This window comes from Strix uralensis, chromosome 1, assembly GCF_047716275.1.
Source record: "Strix uralensis isolate ZFMK-TIS-50842 chromosome 1, bStrUra1, whole genome shotgun sequence".
In the NCBI taxonomy this organism is placed as follows: domain Eukaryota; kingdom Metazoa; phylum Chordata; class Aves; order Strigiformes; family Strigidae; genus Strix; species Strix uralensis.
The window spans coordinates 78,067,948-78,087,458 of NC_133972.1; the positions used below are offsets into that span (position 1 = coordinate 78,067,948).

At 44.4% G+C, this 19,511-nt stretch overlaps 1 protein-coding gene across 7 annotated transcripts; it reads right to left on the reverse strand.

The window, feature by feature from the left end:
• Window positions 1-678: 678 nt before the first annotated feature.
• GCNT2 (glucosaminyl (N-acetyl) transferase 2 (I blood group)) lies at window positions 679-19,132 on the reverse strand. 7 transcript variants are annotated; one of them, XM_074872099.1, is made up of 6 exons: window positions 19,060-19,132; window positions 15,628-15,874; window positions 15,373-15,523; window positions 13,365-14,517; window positions 2,025-2,117; window positions 679-920 (listed from the first exon to the last, which is right to left on the reverse strand). In XM_074872099.1, exons 4-6 carry the CDS (start codon window positions 14,284-14,286, stop codon window positions 730-732), a joined length of 1,206 nt encoding a protein of 401 aa, XP_074728200.1. In that variant the 5' UTR covers window positions 14,287-14,517; window positions 15,373-15,523; window positions 15,628-15,874; window positions 19,060-19,132; the 3' UTR covers window positions 679-729. The 7 variants fall into 7 exon arrangements, with proteins under 7 accessions (XP_074728200.1, XP_074728218.1, XP_074728228.1 ...); XM_074872117.1 differs by having other exon boundaries at window positions 15,373-15,543; XM_074872127.1 differs by having other exon boundaries at window positions 15,628-15,862; window positions 19,060-19,113.
• Window positions 19,133-19,511: the final 379 nt, after the last annotated feature.

Here is a 19,511-nt window from a genome sequence, read left to right on the forward strand (position 1 = left end):
ACTTCTGCTGGTTGGCCAAGTAAGACAAATACACAAACCCCTGTTTTTCAGACAGGGAGAAGGGCTCCTGTGCCTGAAAGCCTATCTGATTTTTCGAACCACACCCACTGATCTAGTAAAAGAAGCTGTTTTCTCTTACAAACCTTGTCCTGACAGATATTTAAAGAGCAGGTAAGATCTGGGAGGTGCAGCATCTTCATTCCATTTCCAGTACTTTTCCATCAGTTCTCTGCAGTAAATATCAGTATCTTTGCCAGAACAGCGTCTGTATGTGAAGCCAGCAGTTGTGTTCCTGCTTTTAAGATCTTGCTGACTGTGACTCATTAACTTTTTGCTTACCAAATGTGCACACTTGCCTTTTAGACATGAGAAGTGCCAGGGATGCATGATTCTGTTTGTATTTTTATAGAAAAAGATAGCAATGACGGTATAGCAAGACAAAAACTGGGGCTAGAAAACAGCCCATTAAAAATGGCAAAAGTGCAAAGCTCCTCCAGCTGCATGAGGAGCTTTGCCCTGGTGTCTCTTTTTGGATCTCTCACACTTTGGCCTCCAGGTGTGAAGTGGAAGGTGAGATTTGCAGGCAGTGTGAGACAAGCCAACACAAAATGCATCTACAGAACATCCAAAAGAAACCCATCTCATGAGTTTATGTACAGCAGAAATTCAGATTGCTGCTGCTGTTCTCTTGACCGCTTTTATTGATGTTGTAGCCTGTGGTTTTGCTAGCTAAAAATACCAGTTAGGTTCCACCTGAACCTCACTCTGGGACAAGGTTCTCTGCCGATGTCTCAGCTCTAGGCACTCCACAGTCAGGGGGTATGTTCTGAGCTCAAACTTATTTGCAAACATACAGGTGGAGTTAAAAAGCCACTTGAGGTCACCTGTTCCATATACACAAATGCCTCTGACGTAATGGCCTGCCAAAAGGAAAAGAAAAAAAGCAACTTCAGAATCAAAGATCTGAATCATTCTTTTTAAGATGTTTTATCTGCAAAGCCACTATAAATAATCTCCTACACAACAAACATACTAAAAGGCCTAATGGACATGCAGTGGGAATAAGTATCTACAATGGGATGAAATGAAGAAAGTTACTTCAGAATAAATAATGAGCAAAATAAGGAGATAGCTCAGAAAAGAAGTGCTACTACTTGAGACTCTTTCTCAGACAAGACTGAAACACAGAAAAGGGGAATTTCCTTCTGCCAGTGAAGAGAAACCGATGCTTTTACTCATACTAGATTTTCCACTAACTAATTCTGGGTGATACTGGTATAATTTCACTGATTTCAATACAGTTATGCTGGTGTGAAACTGCTGTGATTGAAGCTGACTGAAGTTCTCAAAATTTTTCTCCTCAATACAAACAACTATGTTATAGATGAAGAATTCTTGAAATAAAATTTGTAGGATTAGCATTTTGGTATTCCCTTTCTTGTTCCACTTGGATATGTCAGAAGTGTTAGCAGTATGCCATGGTCAAACCAGTGACTGAAAAACTAAGTGTATCTACTGCTAGTGTCATGTTATGAAGTAACGTGACATAAGAGAACTCAAAGCTCAGCCATCATTGTCAGCCCACAGCTCCTTAGGTTCTGCATCAGCTGTGGCTCTGGCAGGCATCAGAGCCCAGCTGAGAGCTGGGATTTGTCCAAGATCACACAGGACACCTGCCCTGCACACTGCTGCTGGCTTTAGCACATCTGTGTCCCCATGTGGGACATACATGTGGGCTATTCCCACCCACCTGCGAGAAAATTCCCTCAAGGGAAGAAAATAGTCAGCTAACTCATGTGAGTCCTAAGAGCTGACAAATATCTCCCTTTCCAAGGGTGATATATTCTATAGAATTCCTGATTCTCACTATCATTCACATGTGGACTATGAAGGAGATGACTTTCTTTCTAATGTTTTCTCTCCATTGAAGTGCTGTCTAAAGAATTGTAGGATACAGGAACAACAGTCAGGTGTTTTTTACTGTATGAACAGGAAGAAGAAATGGAGAAAAATGTACACATTACCATGACAACCTCCATGGCTCTCTTCCATATCAATCCACTTCACTGCTTTCAGGTCACCTTCCCATGATGCGTTGGGCATGGAGCCAGGGACACCTGCAATTAGATAGCAGAAAATCAAATAATTAGTTCTTTTAACAGCTATGTGCAGGTCTATGTCCACCCTCTAGGACCTTTCTCCACAGAACTGGGATGAAATACTTAGGAATATGCATCAACAGATGCCTGGCTTATAACCTTGTTGTCAAGTTTCTTCATTTAAACAGCTTTCATGACATAAACAAGATGTCAGCCCAAGAGACCTAAACATTTCACTTGAGAAATAAAATGCCTCCTTTGCAATAGCCTCAGGAGGATACTGCATGCATGTATGGTCACTTATGTAACCTTCCCAACCAGCACTGCCCTCCAAGGGCTATTTGAATACTGGGCCACCAACACCTAGTTCCTTCACATGAGTTTAGTGGCAAATACTTCCCTTTTTTTGTTATTGCTTTTTTTAAGAAAAGAGGCTAACAGAACAAATTCAAGCATGATATAACTGGATGGAGATGTTGAAACTCAATTATAGCCTATAATGTTATATAATAATAAGTCTAGGCAGATCACAGGACCTATTTAGGAGATGAACTGGTAGGAGGACCTCTCCTCATCAGTAAATGATCAACTCCTGCTATAACCTGGTAAACATGTGTTTTAAGTAATTAAGAGGGAAATTCTGAACATGCAGTGGTTGGTATATCCTGAAGAGGAAACAGGCAACATGTATGCAATGTATAGGCAACTGCTGTGAGTCAAGGGAATTTCAGTATCTTCAGCGCAAAGCAGTAACTAGAACAGATCATTGCCATGGATGAAGTCTTTGCCTTTGAAAGCAAGAGCTGATCAGGTGGGTACAGCTAGGGAAACCTACATGCCTAATCTGCACTGCAGTATCATATTCAATTCAGTGAAAGAAGTTTGTTGGAGTACTTCCTAAAACTGTCTTCAGAATACAGAAGAAAAAAAAAAAAAAGGCAAAGGCATAGAATAATAAAAGCTTTCTATGAACTCATCTGTTCAGCAAATTTTGTCTTTCTTATTGGCTCAATCAGTTGTTGGAGAACAAAACAATGATACAGACTGTGTAGCCACCACCTGATGTACAAACCACTTTTCTAAGAAAAGCTGGAAAAGCCCCAATTTCTCACTGTGGCACAAACACTTCTGTATAACTTATTTGACTGCTTGGAAGAAACTAACCATCTTTTATTCTTTCCTGCCCAGCAAGCAATGACCATAGCGCTGCCCCTGAGCTATCAAATGGCAGAACAGGCAACGTGTGGGGAGCCAACGTGCATGTCAGCAGGTACAAGAATGCAGACATTATTTCTTCTTTCTCCTAATGAAGCTGAAGGCAAAGGGAAAGACTGCTCAAATGCAAAGAATTACTGCAGTGTTACCACCAAAGAGTACCTGGGACTCCAGCTTTTTAACAAATGCAACAGAAACACCAGCACTGACTGGTGGCAGTGACCGGGGAGGAGAGGATTCGTACCAACCCAGCTGCTCCCTGTGCACCCTGATGCAGCAGGAGGCTGGAGCCAAGGGGATGACAGGGCAAGCTGGGGCATCGCTGCTCTGTGCTGCTCACCCACCGCTAGAGCTCAGCCCCCACCCCAGAGCCCCCTGGAGCAGACAGCCCTCTTCGCTAGCAAAACTCTGTGATTTTTTTCAATCTCTGTTGTGCGCACAGGGGGTGAGGAGTCTGATAGTGATAACAGTGTTAAGTATTATTACTATTAAATATTAATAACCCCTGGTAATAGCCTAACCATAGCTGATGCAAAAGTTAAGCTATTTTAACAGCTAAACGTGTTCAAGTGTTTTTCTTCCAGATTTTGAACAGGGATATTTAAAGCCCATCATTCCTACTTCCTCCTGTTTTCCTTTTAAAGGAAACACGTGTGAATGGCAGGGAGGCAACTATGCAGCTTTTTATTAAAACATCTTCATAACTTTTCTATTATTAGATGTCATTTGTCCTAACTCTGTATATTGAAAAGACAGCCATTTTCCTCAATTTACAATGAGATGTCAACAAACCTCGGGGAACCTAAGCCCTTCAAATATGATTTTAACTAAAATGAAATTGACATTTTAATCTCCAGTTCTGACCTCTCTCTCTTTCTTTAAGGATAATTAGTCCATCTTCTTGATTTTCATAACTTCATTTAATATGTGTATTAATATAGGCTGTTTATTTTGCTGGTTAACCACAATCCTAAATGGGCTGATTTGCCAGCAGTTCTGTAAAGCACAATTTCAGCGGGTGACTGCAGCACACGCAAGAAGCCCTTGGTGCCAAAACAGTAGCTGAGAGTGTGTCATCATCCTAACCTTGGTGTCTTCTAAAAAATAAAGGTGAAAGCAAAGTAAGATTTTGTTGCTATTTTGTTTTTTTCTGTTCCTTTCCTAGATGGTAACAAGTACAGTACCTGTACAGTTACCATAACCCAACAACTATTTTGCTTGTGATCTTGAAGAGGAGCACAGTGAAGGACAAACGAGACCCTAAAGGCACTGTATAATGTCAGGAAGGGTTGGGTTTGGGGGTGGGGTTTTTTTAGAAATTGGATGGGAGAAAGGTTAAGCATCAGGGCTTTTTTCTGTTTGCTTGCTCTGCTCTGTGTTTTTAAGGATAGTTGTTCCTGGTAAGTAAAGACGGTTGTTTGCAAATACCAAGTCATGACTTTTATATCAGATGCTAAAAGACCATATGATCCAACAGCAGATCCACCATAGCACTTTGTCATAAACAGAGATATGTGGAAGCTATAACCAGAACTTCATTACTTTATTTCTTCCCCTCTGTATATTAGGCCATTATCAAATAAAATAACGTGCCAAAATGTGTGGTTTTGTCCTGGAGAAAATTCAGAAAATGTTACTCTTCCACAGAAAGCATTAAGTTAAAGATATCACTTTATAAAAGACAAAAAGAGGCAGTGATGGCAGGGGATAAACACTTTAAATGGCCTGGGACGTGCATTATCATCCCAAATTAAAAACCTGTTCATAACAGATGGCAATAAATGTGATGTGCGGAAAGACTTGGAAAATGCTGACACAGTGGGAAAGCAGAAAGATGACTGACAAAACAGGAACAACTCCAGGACATCCACAAAAACACTGGAAGGCACTGCCTTCCAGGATAACAAAACTACTGAGTTGACAGTATTCACCATCTCCCAGACTGAGTAAACTAGGCATTTTTGTAAGTTAATTAAAGAGCAGGGGAAACTATACCTTAGCACGTGGGGAAAAAAATGGATTTACCACATTTTCCTTTAAATATTTGTTTCAGCAACTGATTTCAGATTCAAAAGCTGTTCTGGGATCCATTCTTATAAATACAGTTTGTCTGGAAAGTGGTGCTGATGGTGGAAGTTAAGATAAGCAGCAGAGGTTGGCCTGCAGGCAGGAGGCGCCGCCGTAGACCACCCACTCCGCCCGGGAGGCGAGGAAGGCGTTGGGGAAGCAGCCCACCGGGCACTGCCCAGCCTGCTGGAATGGGGCCGGCGCCTTAGCGTCCACATGGACACGGTAGATGTTTTGGGGCATGTACACCACCCTGAAGAGCCACTTGAAGGTCTCCAAATCTTTGTGCAGGGTCATGACATAGGCAATGGGGAAGGCAGGTTCCTCAGCCGAGAGGGCACAGGTGATGTAGCGGCTGCGGGACACGTACGCGCTGCAGGGAGCTGCCCCCAGTGCTGGCTGCAGCTGCCCACCTGTCAGGCAGGAGGCCTGCCCGGCCAGCAGGGCGTCGCTCCATCACCATGGCCTGCAGGGAGCCCCCACTGCCCACCACTTGACACCTGCCATGCCACAGCAACACAGCAGTGCACAGCAGCACTGTGGCGGCCACCAACAACTCTGCCGCCCGCCGCCAGCACTGCGTGGCTCGCACTGCCAGCCTGGGCCCACCCCTGGCCTGGCTGGCACCTCGCAGGCGGTCCCACGCTGAGAGGACACAAATGCGAGGCTGGCCTGTGAAATGCAGTGCCACAAGCTGCCTCCCACACTTGGGAAGGGTGGTCTCGCCACCACCCACAGCTGGCCCAGCACCCCAGGATGCTCCCTGCACCTGCCGCCTTCATGGTGGGTTTCCAGACAGAGCCCCCAGGCTGGTGCTGGCAGTGCTGGCGGCAAGGGGCTGACCCTGCCTTCTGGTGGTGGCCACCGCACTTGCAACCCTCCCAGCTTCATGAGAAGTCCCACTCGTGGACACAGGGCTTCACTCTCAGGTTCATCCAATCTATTTTAGTCCTTTTCAGGTTCTCCAACAGTTAGTTAGGTTTGGTTTGTTGATTTTTTTCCAATTTTTGTCATCTTACAGAACTGCAATAGGGAGAAATCAAGGGTCAGTGTTAGGAAGATGGAGAGAAGCTGATGAGAAAATGCGGGTAGGATGGAAAGGATCACCTCTTAACCCTGTACAGCAAGAAGAATTTGTCTGACCGGGCTCATAAGACAACATGTAAGAATGGTTTGCTCTGAAATCCTGGTTTGTCTGTTTTCTTGTTTGTCCTGCAAGACAAGTTCTCCCACCTGTGCATGGGAGAGAGGTGTCTGGTAAAGATATGGGGGACTCTCAGAAGAAGATATTTTCTCTCAAGATGAGACTGAAACAGTGGAGAAAAAAACACACCACCCCTCCTTAAAGATGTACAAAGCTCAATTTTTTATTTTGCCACCATGTATTTTCATTTCAGTGGTGTATGTGAATGCAAACTGTGTGTGTGAAGGGCTGAGGCATTAACTAAAATAAACTCAGGAGTGTCAAGCTTTAAAGCAGACCTCAGAACCTGGAGAGAAGGAAATAAAACTCAGGAAAAAAAAGAAGCTTATTTAAAAGACAGCAGTCTGAATTAAGGCAAGCATGCCATCTCCTTGAGCCATCAGGCTGTTGACAGTTATAAGAGAGCTAAACTGCACCTCCTGTGTTGAATCATCTAATGGATAATAAGAAAAGGGTCTCGGTTCTAGCAGCTTTCTTTGATGATAATTTTTGAGGGTTTTTCTGAGCTGTTATTGACCCATAAACTAACTCTAGCGTCTTTGGCAGGGTTGCAGTCCTGCATCGGAGGAGCTGAACTCTGCAGGGCTGTTGAGGAAACCCCTGCTTCCCGGAGCTGGACCTGAGGAGACATCCTGGGCACCAAGGACAGCCGACAGGAGAGCCGCTCTGTAGAAACCACCGGTGCCCACCCTGGCACCTGTTCAGGCATGGTTCTACCACCTTCTACCGCGGCTGCCCAGGCAGGGTCCTGGCAGCAGGGTTTGTCTCTCAACATGCATAATGCAGCTTTAGGTGTGGTCAGATGAATTTTCTCATAGGTGAAAGATAGGGACAGGTTCAGGTTGCCTGACTGGAGTTCCCCCCTAACACAAACAAGGGCTGTTGGCAGCTCAGCATCTGGGAACATCGAGAAAAGTCTCTGTTATTGCAGATGGACTGAAGTTTAGTTGGTTACATGCATGAGTTGTGACAGACATTACCTGATGCCAGAATTCAGAAAGAAAAAAATTCTTCCTTAAATTACTCTCATCCTATTCTGTTCTTCAAGGAGTTGTGCTGTTTGAAACCTATTACACCAGTGTCTGATAGTTGTAAAGATAAAGGAGAATCAAGCACAGGCACATGACACAACACACAGGAACATAAGCCCATTTATTAGCTGTGGCTTTTCAAAAACTCTTATCCTGTCATCACTAAGTAGTGTTTTAGTAAGAAGCAAACAATTGGTTGTGAAGCAAAGTATTGCTCCTATTGAAAGCAGTACTTAAATTCCAATGACTGTAGATTGCACAGAGACCAAACCCTATTTTAAGTTATATCTCTCAGATGAACTATAATACCTGAATGGTGGATAGAGGACAAGAGTAATTTTTCAGGGAATTCTGCCATGAAGGTGTTTTTGTTATTGCTGCGACTGTGTTGCAACATCTTCCCTTAAGCAGGTTTTTCAAGAGGAAGGTTTTGGTGATGAAATTATAACAGCTTTGTGGGTATGAGACTCAGGAACAGTCACAGGAAAATCCCTTTTTTTTAATGCCTTATTTCTATGAGAATTTCTTGCTCAATCAGGAAGTCTCATTAAAATAATGGAGAATATGAACAAGAGAATGAGGATTAGTTATATGAGTAACACTTCAGACATAGGTACAAAATACTTTTTTCTAGAACATGGCTTATTCAACTAGCATCACTGACTGGAATCATATTTAAAAGCTTCTGCGTCTCTGACTGTCTGTCTATCTTTTGAAGGGTGGGCAGTAAGCTAAGGAAAAGGAACAATTTTAACAAGCAGAACAGAACCGCAATAGTGCATATTAGTATAATGTGTGCATTGTGAAGAAGGTTGTTCCAAGAGCCTGTCTACAAACAACAGTGAAATGGAGAGGTACTAAAGTAGTTTTGAATGATTAAGTTGCTGTAGTGAGGAGCTCAGTGCAAGCCAAATCATCTGGAAAAAACACAGGTCTGTTTGTACAAGCAAATGACCTTATAAAAATTTAAAAATACGGGATTGGCTAACATGATTGATTAATGCGCTAGCAGGGCTACTTAGAATTTTCTGGTATTACTCTTGTATCTCACACCCACATCCATGGGATGTGAATGAGATGTTCCTTGAGAGCCACCATCTCTCATTTGGATGTAAAGCTACTGCTTCAGATAAACTGCAGTGAAATTTTAACAAGGACAGCTCCCATCTTTCTTGAGAGGGTACTAGCTTGATTAGTACCTGCCACATGCCTGCCACTACCTGAGATATACTGTATGCCAACACTCTTCCTTATTTTTCTGTCTACCATTCAGCTCCCAACTGAAGAGTTGCCATCAGCATGGGGTTTAACACTCCACTCACAAACAAAACTATGCATCATTTTCATTCCTTCCTGGTCACTGACAAAACTGGTGTTGTTTAGTCTGGAGAAGAGGAGGCTGAGGGGAGACCTCATCGCCCTCTACAGCTGAAAGGAGGTTGCAGAGAGCTGGGGATGAGTCTCTTTAATGAAGTAATAAGCAATAGGACAAGAGGTAATGGCCTCAAGTTGCGACAGGGAAGGTTTAGACTGGATATTAGGAAGCATTTCTTTACAGAACGGGTTGTTGGGTGTTGGAATGGGCTACCCAGGGAGGTGGTGGAGTCCCCATCCCTGGAGGTGTTTAAGAGTAGGGACAACATAGCGCTGAGAGATATGGTGTAGTTGGGAACTGTCAATGTTAGGTTAATGGTTGGACTGGATGATCTTCAAGGTCTTTTCCAACCTAGATGATTCTGTGATTCTGTGAATATGTTCGTAACCTTCATCCTGCTTGGAGAGAGCTGAGTTGAGTGTGATTCTTTGCACTTAGGCACAATATGCAACTATGTCAAAAACACTTAAAATTGTGGTCAGCACACAGCTGGGTGAATCCTTGAAAAAGTAAGCACAAGCTAGAATCCAACATCGTCTTCCATGGATTCCCAATTTCTGTGTCAGATTAGCAGCAACAGGAGAAAAACCCTCACTCAAAGATACTGTGTGAAGGTTGCTGATGTGCCCAGGTGCCTGTGCTTGATGGGAAGCTGCTGGAGGCCCTGTGATTCTGGGATCTGCCCATTCAGATCAGAGAGTGGTCTGAGTTTGTGAGCTTGCACAGGAGACTGTGGGCTACCTCCTCTAGTAATCAACTACCTCAAATTCATACTGATGTAAAAGTTTGTCTAGGTTTGCAGCAGGCAGTGGTGGCACACTGTGTACCCAAAGTCCCTTCTGGGTTGTCACAAGAGCAAAAGGGACATGGTGCTCCTTTTCTTTCCCCCCTTCTCTGGGACTTCTAAGCTTCCATGGAAATTTAGAAGGGCTACTCTAGCATGGCAGGATGCGTCTGTAGCCTTGCTCTGTTGCCAGAACACATCTGGGCACTCGTACAGGGCAGGGAGTGAGTGGGTGTTTTCTGTAACAGCCAGTTGCTAAATGCAAACTTTCTCTTGCAGCTCAGAGCCTGAGGGGATTGCTAAGGATTTAACAGCTCTTATATTGGGACTGGCAATACTCATTGTATCTCTGCAAAACTGAGACCAATGCCCCAAACAAGTGATCCTCCAGTAGCCTAGTGTGTCCCCACACTTCCCTGCCTTATGTGCATCTGAGTTGGAGATGTGGGTACTTGGATGATGTTACTGATGATGTTACTTGGAGTGAGGTGGAAAAAGCAGTGTGTCTGGATGTGAATGTTCTCATGGAGGGCTTTTTTGTGGTATCCAGGAACAAGGATCCTCGATGAGCGCCAGAAGCTGCAATCTCTTGCACTTACCATCAGGGGAGAAAAGCAATAGGAAAGGGGAATGTTAAAAAACAGGTGAGGTTCAGCATGGGGGAAATGGCAAGAGATGGAGAGCAAGGAAAGAATATTGAGGCAGGAGAAACATAAAGCTAAGGAAGGACCACCCAAAATGGCATGCTGGTAGAGAACAGCAGCTGTGGAAGAGCAGGCACCATCTAGCTACTTACACAACATGAGCCCTTGACATTTCGGAGTCTTCTACTGGCACATACTTGCTGGTGTGAACTTTAGGACCAGCACTGTGCTTGGCAGTGGTGCAGACTGTTCCCCTGTTGGGATCCCTGTGTCCCCCTTAGCTGCTGCAGTGCACTAGATGTGCTGCTAATGTACATCTTCTGGTTTGGTTCCACCAGAGAAGGAATCCAGCCAACTGGATTTTTCAACTTGAACAATGTGTAAATTACTAGTGGACCAGCATATGTGTATGTCAATGTACATATCACATATCAGTGTGTACTGTGAGGGATTATCACCTGAGATTGCCTGTATCCGAAATCATGCATATGCTGTGACCGTATCACATGAAAGTGGGAACAGGACTTTGGCTTGGAAGAGGTTTCAGTAAGTTACCCTGAAGGACTCAGTAGCATGAACTGTGGAGGCACACCTCTGCCATGGCGAACAGAACCTACTTTCTGCTCAATGTGAGCACAGAGGGGAAAGGTGTCCCAGTGGTTATGCTGCTGGCCTGGGAATTGGCCACTGACCTGCACTGTGGTGGTGCAAGCTTCTTGTGAGACCTGGGGGAACTGATTTAGGGCCAGTCACTTCAGGCCTACATACTTTGCAAATACTTTCCCTTAATTTCCCCATGCTTCTCTTTCTTATCTTAAAAGTGACTTTCAAGAATTTTCTGTCACATGGGACTCATGTGGGAGATAAATGGTCTGAGATAAATACTAAAGATAAGGTAAGACTGTTATTTGAAAAGCAACTGAATGGGAATTGAAAGTCTTTAGCCTTTAAGGGGCTAAAAAAAATCTCGGTCTTCATTGCATGTCTCTGGGTAATAAGCACGCTATTTTAAGATTTGGGGACCAAACAGTATTTTTTTTCTTTTATCTGAACTGAGATTATCATGGGTGAGTGAAACTACAAATATCTGTTTGATTTAGTTCTTTCATGATATGCTGTCCATCCAAACTGGTCCTTAAATGCTCTCTGCTTGCCTGGAGACCTCTACTTGTTCTGACAGCTGGACCACTGACTGACACCATTATCTCCCTTTGATACGCCTGAAAAGCTAAAAGGTAGTGGCTTGGTCAAACTTGGACAAGAGGTTTTTGTTAAAGCTGGAAACTGAGTCCCAGGCTAACACCCCGTGCACGGAGAGGGATGACTTCTCAGCCCAGAGTAGCTCGGAGCTCTGGATCTTACTTAGATATGTTCAAGTGAGTGTCTGACACCCTATGCCTCACTTACAAGTTTGGATTCAAAATCCTGGACAACAGCAGCCCCTGAGTACATCTGTCAGACCTGCATGGCCATTTTTGGCCAAGCACCCTAAAGTGATGGCAGGGAAAACAAGGAAGAGGAAGGAAACATATCTGCTGTGGAAAGGTTGCATCTTTTGGATGCAAAGAGAACAGGAACAAAAAAATGTTATGCTAGTGTACAACACTGGAAAGCATACGGCGATGATCCTGGAAATAAACAACGAAATACGCAGCTTATGTAAGCTACAAAGTATAGTACAACCAATGGCAAGCACCTAAAGCTTTCTGATTGTGCAGAACATATCTGGTCCCAGGCTTATTGCTTCTGCGGCAATGGACTATATTAAGATCACGGCAAACAGCTTCCTGGAAAAGTCAGCTAGCGACAAACAATATATGTTAATTATGATACCATAAATATCTCTATCAGTAATCATTTGTGCATCTTGTGAATGCCAGTTATAAAATATAGTTATTGGAAGAGCAAGCACTATTCTCACAGAGAGTTATGTGATAATTTGAAAGCAGGCTGGCCTTGCAAAATGGACCCACAGTCTGCTGCTCAGATTAAAATAGACATGCTCTGCCTCTCTGTTACTGCTCCCTGTTTTCGTTTCCCACATTACAGTAGGGAGAGGGTGGAAAGAAAAAGAAAGACAGGAGAAGGAATTTATCCTTGCTGCCATTCCTTGTATCCCTGCTTTGGGCTGGTGTGAAGCTCTAGGGAGTCGGGAGCAGTAAAGTCCTGCCACGTGCTTCTAAAAGCAACGCGCATGGGGGAGAAGTCGTGTGCATCTTCTGACCCTTTCCCAGTCATGTGAGCAAGGTAAAACTAATTGTAAATTCACAAGGTAAAGATGAAAAACACTGGCTCTAATTCTGTTTCTCTGAACAAATCCTTGACCTTGTATGATGGAGTTTAGGCAGTAGTTAGGAGAGCATGGGTTTTCTGCAGGTGTTATGGGAGAGCTCGTGTGTGTGCATGTATGCGTGCCCACAGAAAAGCACATGAAGACTAGAAGCAGATTCTAGCCTGAACTCAGATTTTCTGGCTTTGGAGTAAATAAATAGAGAGGCAGGAACTGACTTCTACTTGTGGAAAAATAAAATTCCCCCAGCAAAATTAACATCTTGTAGAAAACACCTTCACTACAATGCTTACATATTTTAATTTTTATTTCTTTTCTTTTCTTCATCTCAGTTTTTACAGGTAAAAGGCTTAAATCAGCTGAAGTGTCCAAGGATTTCAATTTGAACTTAGATGTCCTAGGCTTCTTCCTGCTCAGATGCAGAACAGTAATGCACATCCTGCATGGCAGAGTTATCTCTCCCTCAATAGTCAAAAAGGGCAAGTAAGCTTATTTGATAGGTCAGCCTTTTACATCAATTATGATCCGATTAAATTTTTCATCTAGGCTTTGTCAAAATCAACATCAGATATGTGTCTCTGTGCGTGTGCATGAACGTGAACACCTGTGCATGCATGTATGTGCCTGCAGAAAAAAACAGTGAAGGTGTACTCACCCGGGATCCTGTTGAGCGTCACCCAGAAGTGTTCGTCAGGGCTGTAGGTGTCCTCAGACCAGGCCAGCAGATCAACAGCACGCTGGTCCTGCAGCACAAACTCCACAAAGGGCCGGGTGATGGCCACATACGCAGAGCCAAAGTAGATGGTCAGGTTGTGTGGCGGGGGCGCCTTGCGCACAAATGTCCACAGCATGAAAGAAAAGAAAGAGTATAATTGCTCCCTGTGCACATATTTGGTGCGTGCGGTGATGTGGGGGGGTGGCAGCACGCCAGGGGTGATATTCTTCCCCCTGAGGCCCTTCAGTAGGCGGACGATCTCCCGGTTGGTCTTCAGGGGGAAGTCCTGGCCGCAGATGTTGAGCAGGTAGCGCCAGGGCACGGCCAAGGCCAGCAGGTCTCTCATGCAGTGGAGGTCGGCCCGCAGGCGGGACACGCCGCCGTAGACCACCCGCTCCGCCCGGGAGGCAAGGAAGGCGTTGGGGAAGCAGCCCACCAGGCGCTGCACAGCCCGCTGGAATGGGGTCGGTGCCTTAGCATCCACATGGACACAGTAGATGTTTTGGGGCATGTACACTGCCCTGAAGAGCCGCTCAAAGGTCTCAAAATCCTTGTGCAGGGTCATGACGTAGGCGATGGGGAAGGCAGCTTCCTCGGCCGAGAGGGCGCGGGTGATGTAGTGGTTCTGTGTGACATACTCCGTGCAGCTGGATTCTCTGAACGACGTTTTTAAAGCATTTTCCTTCAGAAAGGACACTTTATCTTCAACAAGTGCTTTACAGGCTTCTGCTAAAGCTGAACTCACCGAGAAGTTCAGTCTCCTAAGAGATTTTTGTGCATGCAAATTAACAGCATAGAAAACAAATGGAAGTGAAACACTGAGAATCAGGACAGCAAAGAAGCAATATCTGAGTGTATTCATTGCTGCTCAGAAGAAGAGTTTCACTTGAAATATTGCAAAGAAGTCAGATCAAACACCACAGCTTGTTTTGCTGGCTGCGCTTGCTTCCTGCTGGAGAACGCATGCATCCGTCTGACACATAGTATGCAGCTGCTGTCCTTACTTTCAGTATTAATACTTTCGTAGTCATCGTTGATGTAGAAGCAGCATAAGTAGCAAACAACTTGCAGATGGAAGCTGCTCCACAGCACCCTGAAGATTAAATAGACATATTGCATAATTACAGGCTTGGCAATGAACAGCCGGCACTACATATTTCAGTGTCCCTGAATTCAATTTATGGGTATGTTCTTAACTGCTCCCTCCCCACTCTCCCTGCATGTATCATATAGCTGTAGAACTTCTCGTGCATGCACCCTGTGACAGGAAAACCTCATATTTACCTCTTGTATAATTATATTTTTTTACTTAGAGAACTTTTATTTTGAACCACCCAAGTGTATCAGTCATCACTGCTTCAGAATTATGAAAGGCTTGTTCAGCAGACCATGCTACCCTGTAAGGCCACCAACAGTCACATATAAGAAGGAGGACAATCTTTTTTGCCTCTGTGTAGAGTTATATCAGAGTCATTTTGCAGCAATGTTTTCTTCATCTGTAAATTTGAAATCTGTCAAATAGTTTCTGTTAGGTGCTATGGGTAAGTTGAGATGAGCTCCAAGCTTACATCCATCACAAGGAACTGGGTTAGTGAAACCTGCTATTTAAACTACTTAAGCTAACCTTAGGCTTTCTGATGAGACATTCTTGTTTCTAAGAGCCATGCATGCATTTGGTAACACAACATGCTTATGCAATGAGAGCTTGTGGCATAGCTCTGACTAAAGTCAAATACTTGGTAACTCTCTTCCAACTGGGAGTCTGTTCAGGTGGATCTTCTGCCATGAGACAGCACATTTGGGGCATATAAACTTTTTCCAACATCATGTCATTTTTTCTCCAATGCAACCTAATGCTGAGGCAATACCAGATGATCTGAGATTATGCCAATAAATGTTTTGACTGGGCAGTCCAGCATGCTACAGAGGCAGAAACACCATCACCTACCTTCCAACTCATGCAGACAAGTCACCTCAGGCACTAGCAGGTCCCTCCCAGAAGCTGCACTTTCCTCCCTCCAAAGAGTCTCTGGGATTCTCTGTTCAAACAGATTGAAGGCTGCAGGCAGTGGCTTCAGCCCATCAGCTGCAGTCACAAGCTGTAATGAAGAGAGGAGCACTGGAGAAGCTCTGTGAGGACTTGTGGCCAGAACGTCCCCCAAGAGGGGCACTGGTGCAGGACAGACCTGGCAGTCAAGCTTACCTGGTGACAGCAAGGAGCAGAGCTGCTCCTCACCAGGGAGTGAGCAGGGATAGGTGAGGATAGCTGTGGTCGTGCTGAAGATCCAGTGCAGACTTCTCCACAGACACCAGCGCTTTCGGAAAGAGGACGGCTCTGATGGAGCTGAGAGGCTGGAACAGAGGTGTGCAAAGTCCCAGGCACTAATGGAGACTCACATGACGCTGCTGAGAAGTCATCTGGAAAATGCTGCCACAGTCTAACAGTACAGCTTGTTAAAAGAGGATTCAGAGAGATGAGCAGATGCTGAGCTGAGACTGCTATCCAAGTCTAGCAAAAAGGTGCACAACAAACACCACCATGAGGGGAAAATGTGTCCCAGCTCAGTTATCGGTGCATGCTGTCCTAGGGAGCCTGTGCTGGAGTGCTCCAAACCACTGCTCCTCCCTTATTTGATTGTTACAGTGAATTATATCCAGGAGCAAAAAACACTCACCTGCCTGACACCTCAGTAACACAAACTGCCATGACCACAGGTGACTATAAGGTTGGCAGCCTCTTCCTCTCCTCTGTCCACTCCACAGACCATTGAGGCTACTGTCTTCCCACCTGCTCACTGGGCCAACTGGCTGCAAGACTGTTTCTTCCCCTGTGCTATGGTCTTAACATGAGACCTCTATCCAGCTGGAGTTAGGAAAACATGGAAGGAGGAAAACTGGGGGCAGGTGCCAGCATTCCTGCAGGAGCCAGGATTTCCTTGGGGGAGTCTCAGCTGAGGGCAGAGAGCACAGGTACCACAGAAGAAGGGACTAACAAGAGGTCTTTAGCTGATACCTTGGGGTGACTTAAGGTGAACCATCACCAAATAGTCAAACCACACAAACTTACTGATTACACATTTGAATCACCTGAGGAATTAATTTTCTGGCAATAAAGAAAAGCAATTACCCTTTGTGCCTGAGGTTACTAAAAAGAAAGAAAGGAGAGAAAGGGAAAAAGAAAGGAAAAGGAGAGACAGAGAGTTCACCACCCTGGGTTCCAGCAATGTCCTGCACAGTTAGGTCTGAGGGCAGTGAGTGCACACGCAGCAACGCAAAACTTGAGTATTTAAGCATAAAAGTCTCCACCCTATCTCCTCTCTCATGTTATGATAGGGAGGAGTTCCCATTGTGAAAAGGGGCAGGCGCTAAGAGTCTCACATCATGCACTTGGTTCATGTTCCAAGAGGCCTGGGTATGCACAAATCAAACTGGGGGTTTGTGGGATTGCAGGAGTCCCCAGTGTTCCCAAGGAAGTTGTGTGCCACAAGACTATATCTTGGTTCTGCTTAGCCAGTTTTCAACAGCGCTGCATCCTCTTGTTGAGGTCAGGGTTGCTGTAGGAAACAGCCATATCCTGTTATTGAGGGCAGGGTCTGGGTTACTGTAGCAAGCAATTTGTTTAAGACAGGAAAGTTCTTACACGGTTCCCACAGTAGCTTTTCCGAAATACCAAAGGCTGAGATCCTCCAAGACATTTAGATGCCTTTGAAACTGTCTGCTCAGATGCTTTTAAAACTATTTTAGGCGCTGTATAACCTGCCACACAGCCAGGAAAACTTTTAAGAACTTAAAATATATATATCTAAGGAGACTGTTTTCTCTTAGGTGTCGAGGTTTGCATTACTAGTGTGGTCCGTAGCAAACAAGCAAGGTACATGGAGGAAACAAGAGATAGGCCTGCTCATCATAGGAGTGAAATGTAAGATTTAACTTTGCTTTGGTGTGTTTTGTTGGGGTTTTTTTCTTGCACAGACATTGCTGCAACACCCTTGCAGCAATCCAGACTAATCATGATCCTGCAGTACTACTAGCCTTTGGGGAAAGAAGCTGCATGCTTGGTGCTACTTCTTAATCCTGGTGCCTCAATTGTCTGACACAGTTAATATTTAAAAACCTGAGAACATACATGCAAATGATTGCTGTGGAAAACCAAGCTCTCAAAACCTTTGGTTTTTTGTGTTGTTTTTTTTTTTTTTTTTTTTACTAGTTCTACCTTGTGCTGATCTTTGTGAAATAAGATCCATGCCTTGGATTACAGGCAGAAATCACACACACACAAAATAAAAGAGCAGCAAAACAAAGAAATAGAGTGTACAAGTCACATGAGCCACCTCAATGAAAAAACTCTTTCTCAGGTATTGGTGAATTGTCAATTTTACAGACTCATCTGAAGTTCAGATGCAAGGAGCAGCCAAGTCTGGATGTAAATCTGAACCATGTTACGTGAAACGTCAGTGAAAAAGCAGCAAGGTGGCAGGAGACCTCATGATGCCCGTGGCTTCTCCTGTTGCAGATTGTATTGGACCTTGGCATATTTTGGGTGCAAAACCAGTTACTGGACAAAATGATAATGGGAGATCAAATTTACCATGCTGTTTGACAGAAGCTGTGTAAAAGGGGTTTGTGCTGGTTGAAGTAAAATGGTTGCTGACTGAGACTTGCAGTGCCACTCCTTTCTATTGTTCCCTGGACCTGCATTGTAGTAATTCTTGTTTTAATATGAGAGCAGCTTTTGGTGTGGCTCCTGCAGTGGAAACATATTCCCCAGTAGAATTAGCAATTGAAATGTCTTCCCTGTGGATGAATGGGAACAGACCTTTCCAAACAACAAGATACTATTTTAGGAACATAGTTAGTACTCAGTAAACTGCTCCTGGCCTTTATAAATATAGGTAATTGGTTTTAGCTAATATGTTAGCTAATTAAAAAGCAAGATGCACAGGCTTTGCACAAGCAAGATGCACAGTTTTGAGTTCCTGTTTGCCCTTGGTCAGTAGCGACAAACGTTATGCATTTCATGTCTACCTGAAGTCAGTTGGCATTTTCTATTTTATTGTTAGGAAAAAAACCATCTGTATCATGACATTCCTTTTCATGACCCTTGCATGCAAAGCTGTCAGCCTCTCATGCAAAGCTGTCAGTTTGAATTGGCACCATCGTTAAAATCACAGTGAGGCTGTTGCAAGCAAACAATTTCTCCTCAGTGTGTTTTTTCTGGTTAAGAAGCGCAGGTAACCACAGTTCAGTGCCCTGTGCCCAAGTAAAGGTTTTCCTCATCCCTCACACCTTCTCGCACCAAGATGAAACTTCTTAGATCTTGTGCTGCTCTGGGATGTCGTGCAATGTGCAGTCTCCCCAACCCCAAAACACTCCTCTTGGTGCGCCCTGCCTGGCAGCAATCTTCTCTAACACATGCCTTACTCACATGCTCCGCCTGAGCTGGGAGATATATATATACGCACTGTGTAACACAAGGAAAGAGAAAGCAGAGTCTGAGAGCAGGAGCAGTTAAAGTTTATTCCTCTATCTTCTCCTCTGCCCTCCCTTTTTTCCTGTTCCGAGCAGCCCCTCCCATTCCTGCACTTCCCAGCCAGTAATTGTTTCGCTATTCAAAGAGAAGAAAATACAAGCCTACCTGAAACAGGAGCTCCCAGGCAGACGCACTGACACCGGACAGTCACAACGCAGCGGCACTCACAGCAAATGGGAGGAGAGATGAAATGACACATCAAGGCAAACGCTAGCTCAGCTCACATGGTCCGGTAAAATCATTGAGTAATCTAATCGTACGCAGTCAGTGAGCACATCTGTCTGCACAAACAGCAGGGGCCAGACAATGTACTGTCTTACCCACTTTTGTTTTGCCATGCGTTCGAGCTCCAGACGCAGAACCTCTTATACTGTGGGAACTTCACTGCTTGTCTGAATTTGCAGTAGGCTTTTAGATATAAAGGTTTCAGGAATAGTTAAGCTGCCTAGTCTCTAGCAGAGTGCATTTTGCAAGTCAGACTTGCTACTGGGCCAAAGCAGAGCACTCTACTTTTCCCGTCTCCAATTAATTTCCAACAGAGACACGTACTCACCTCT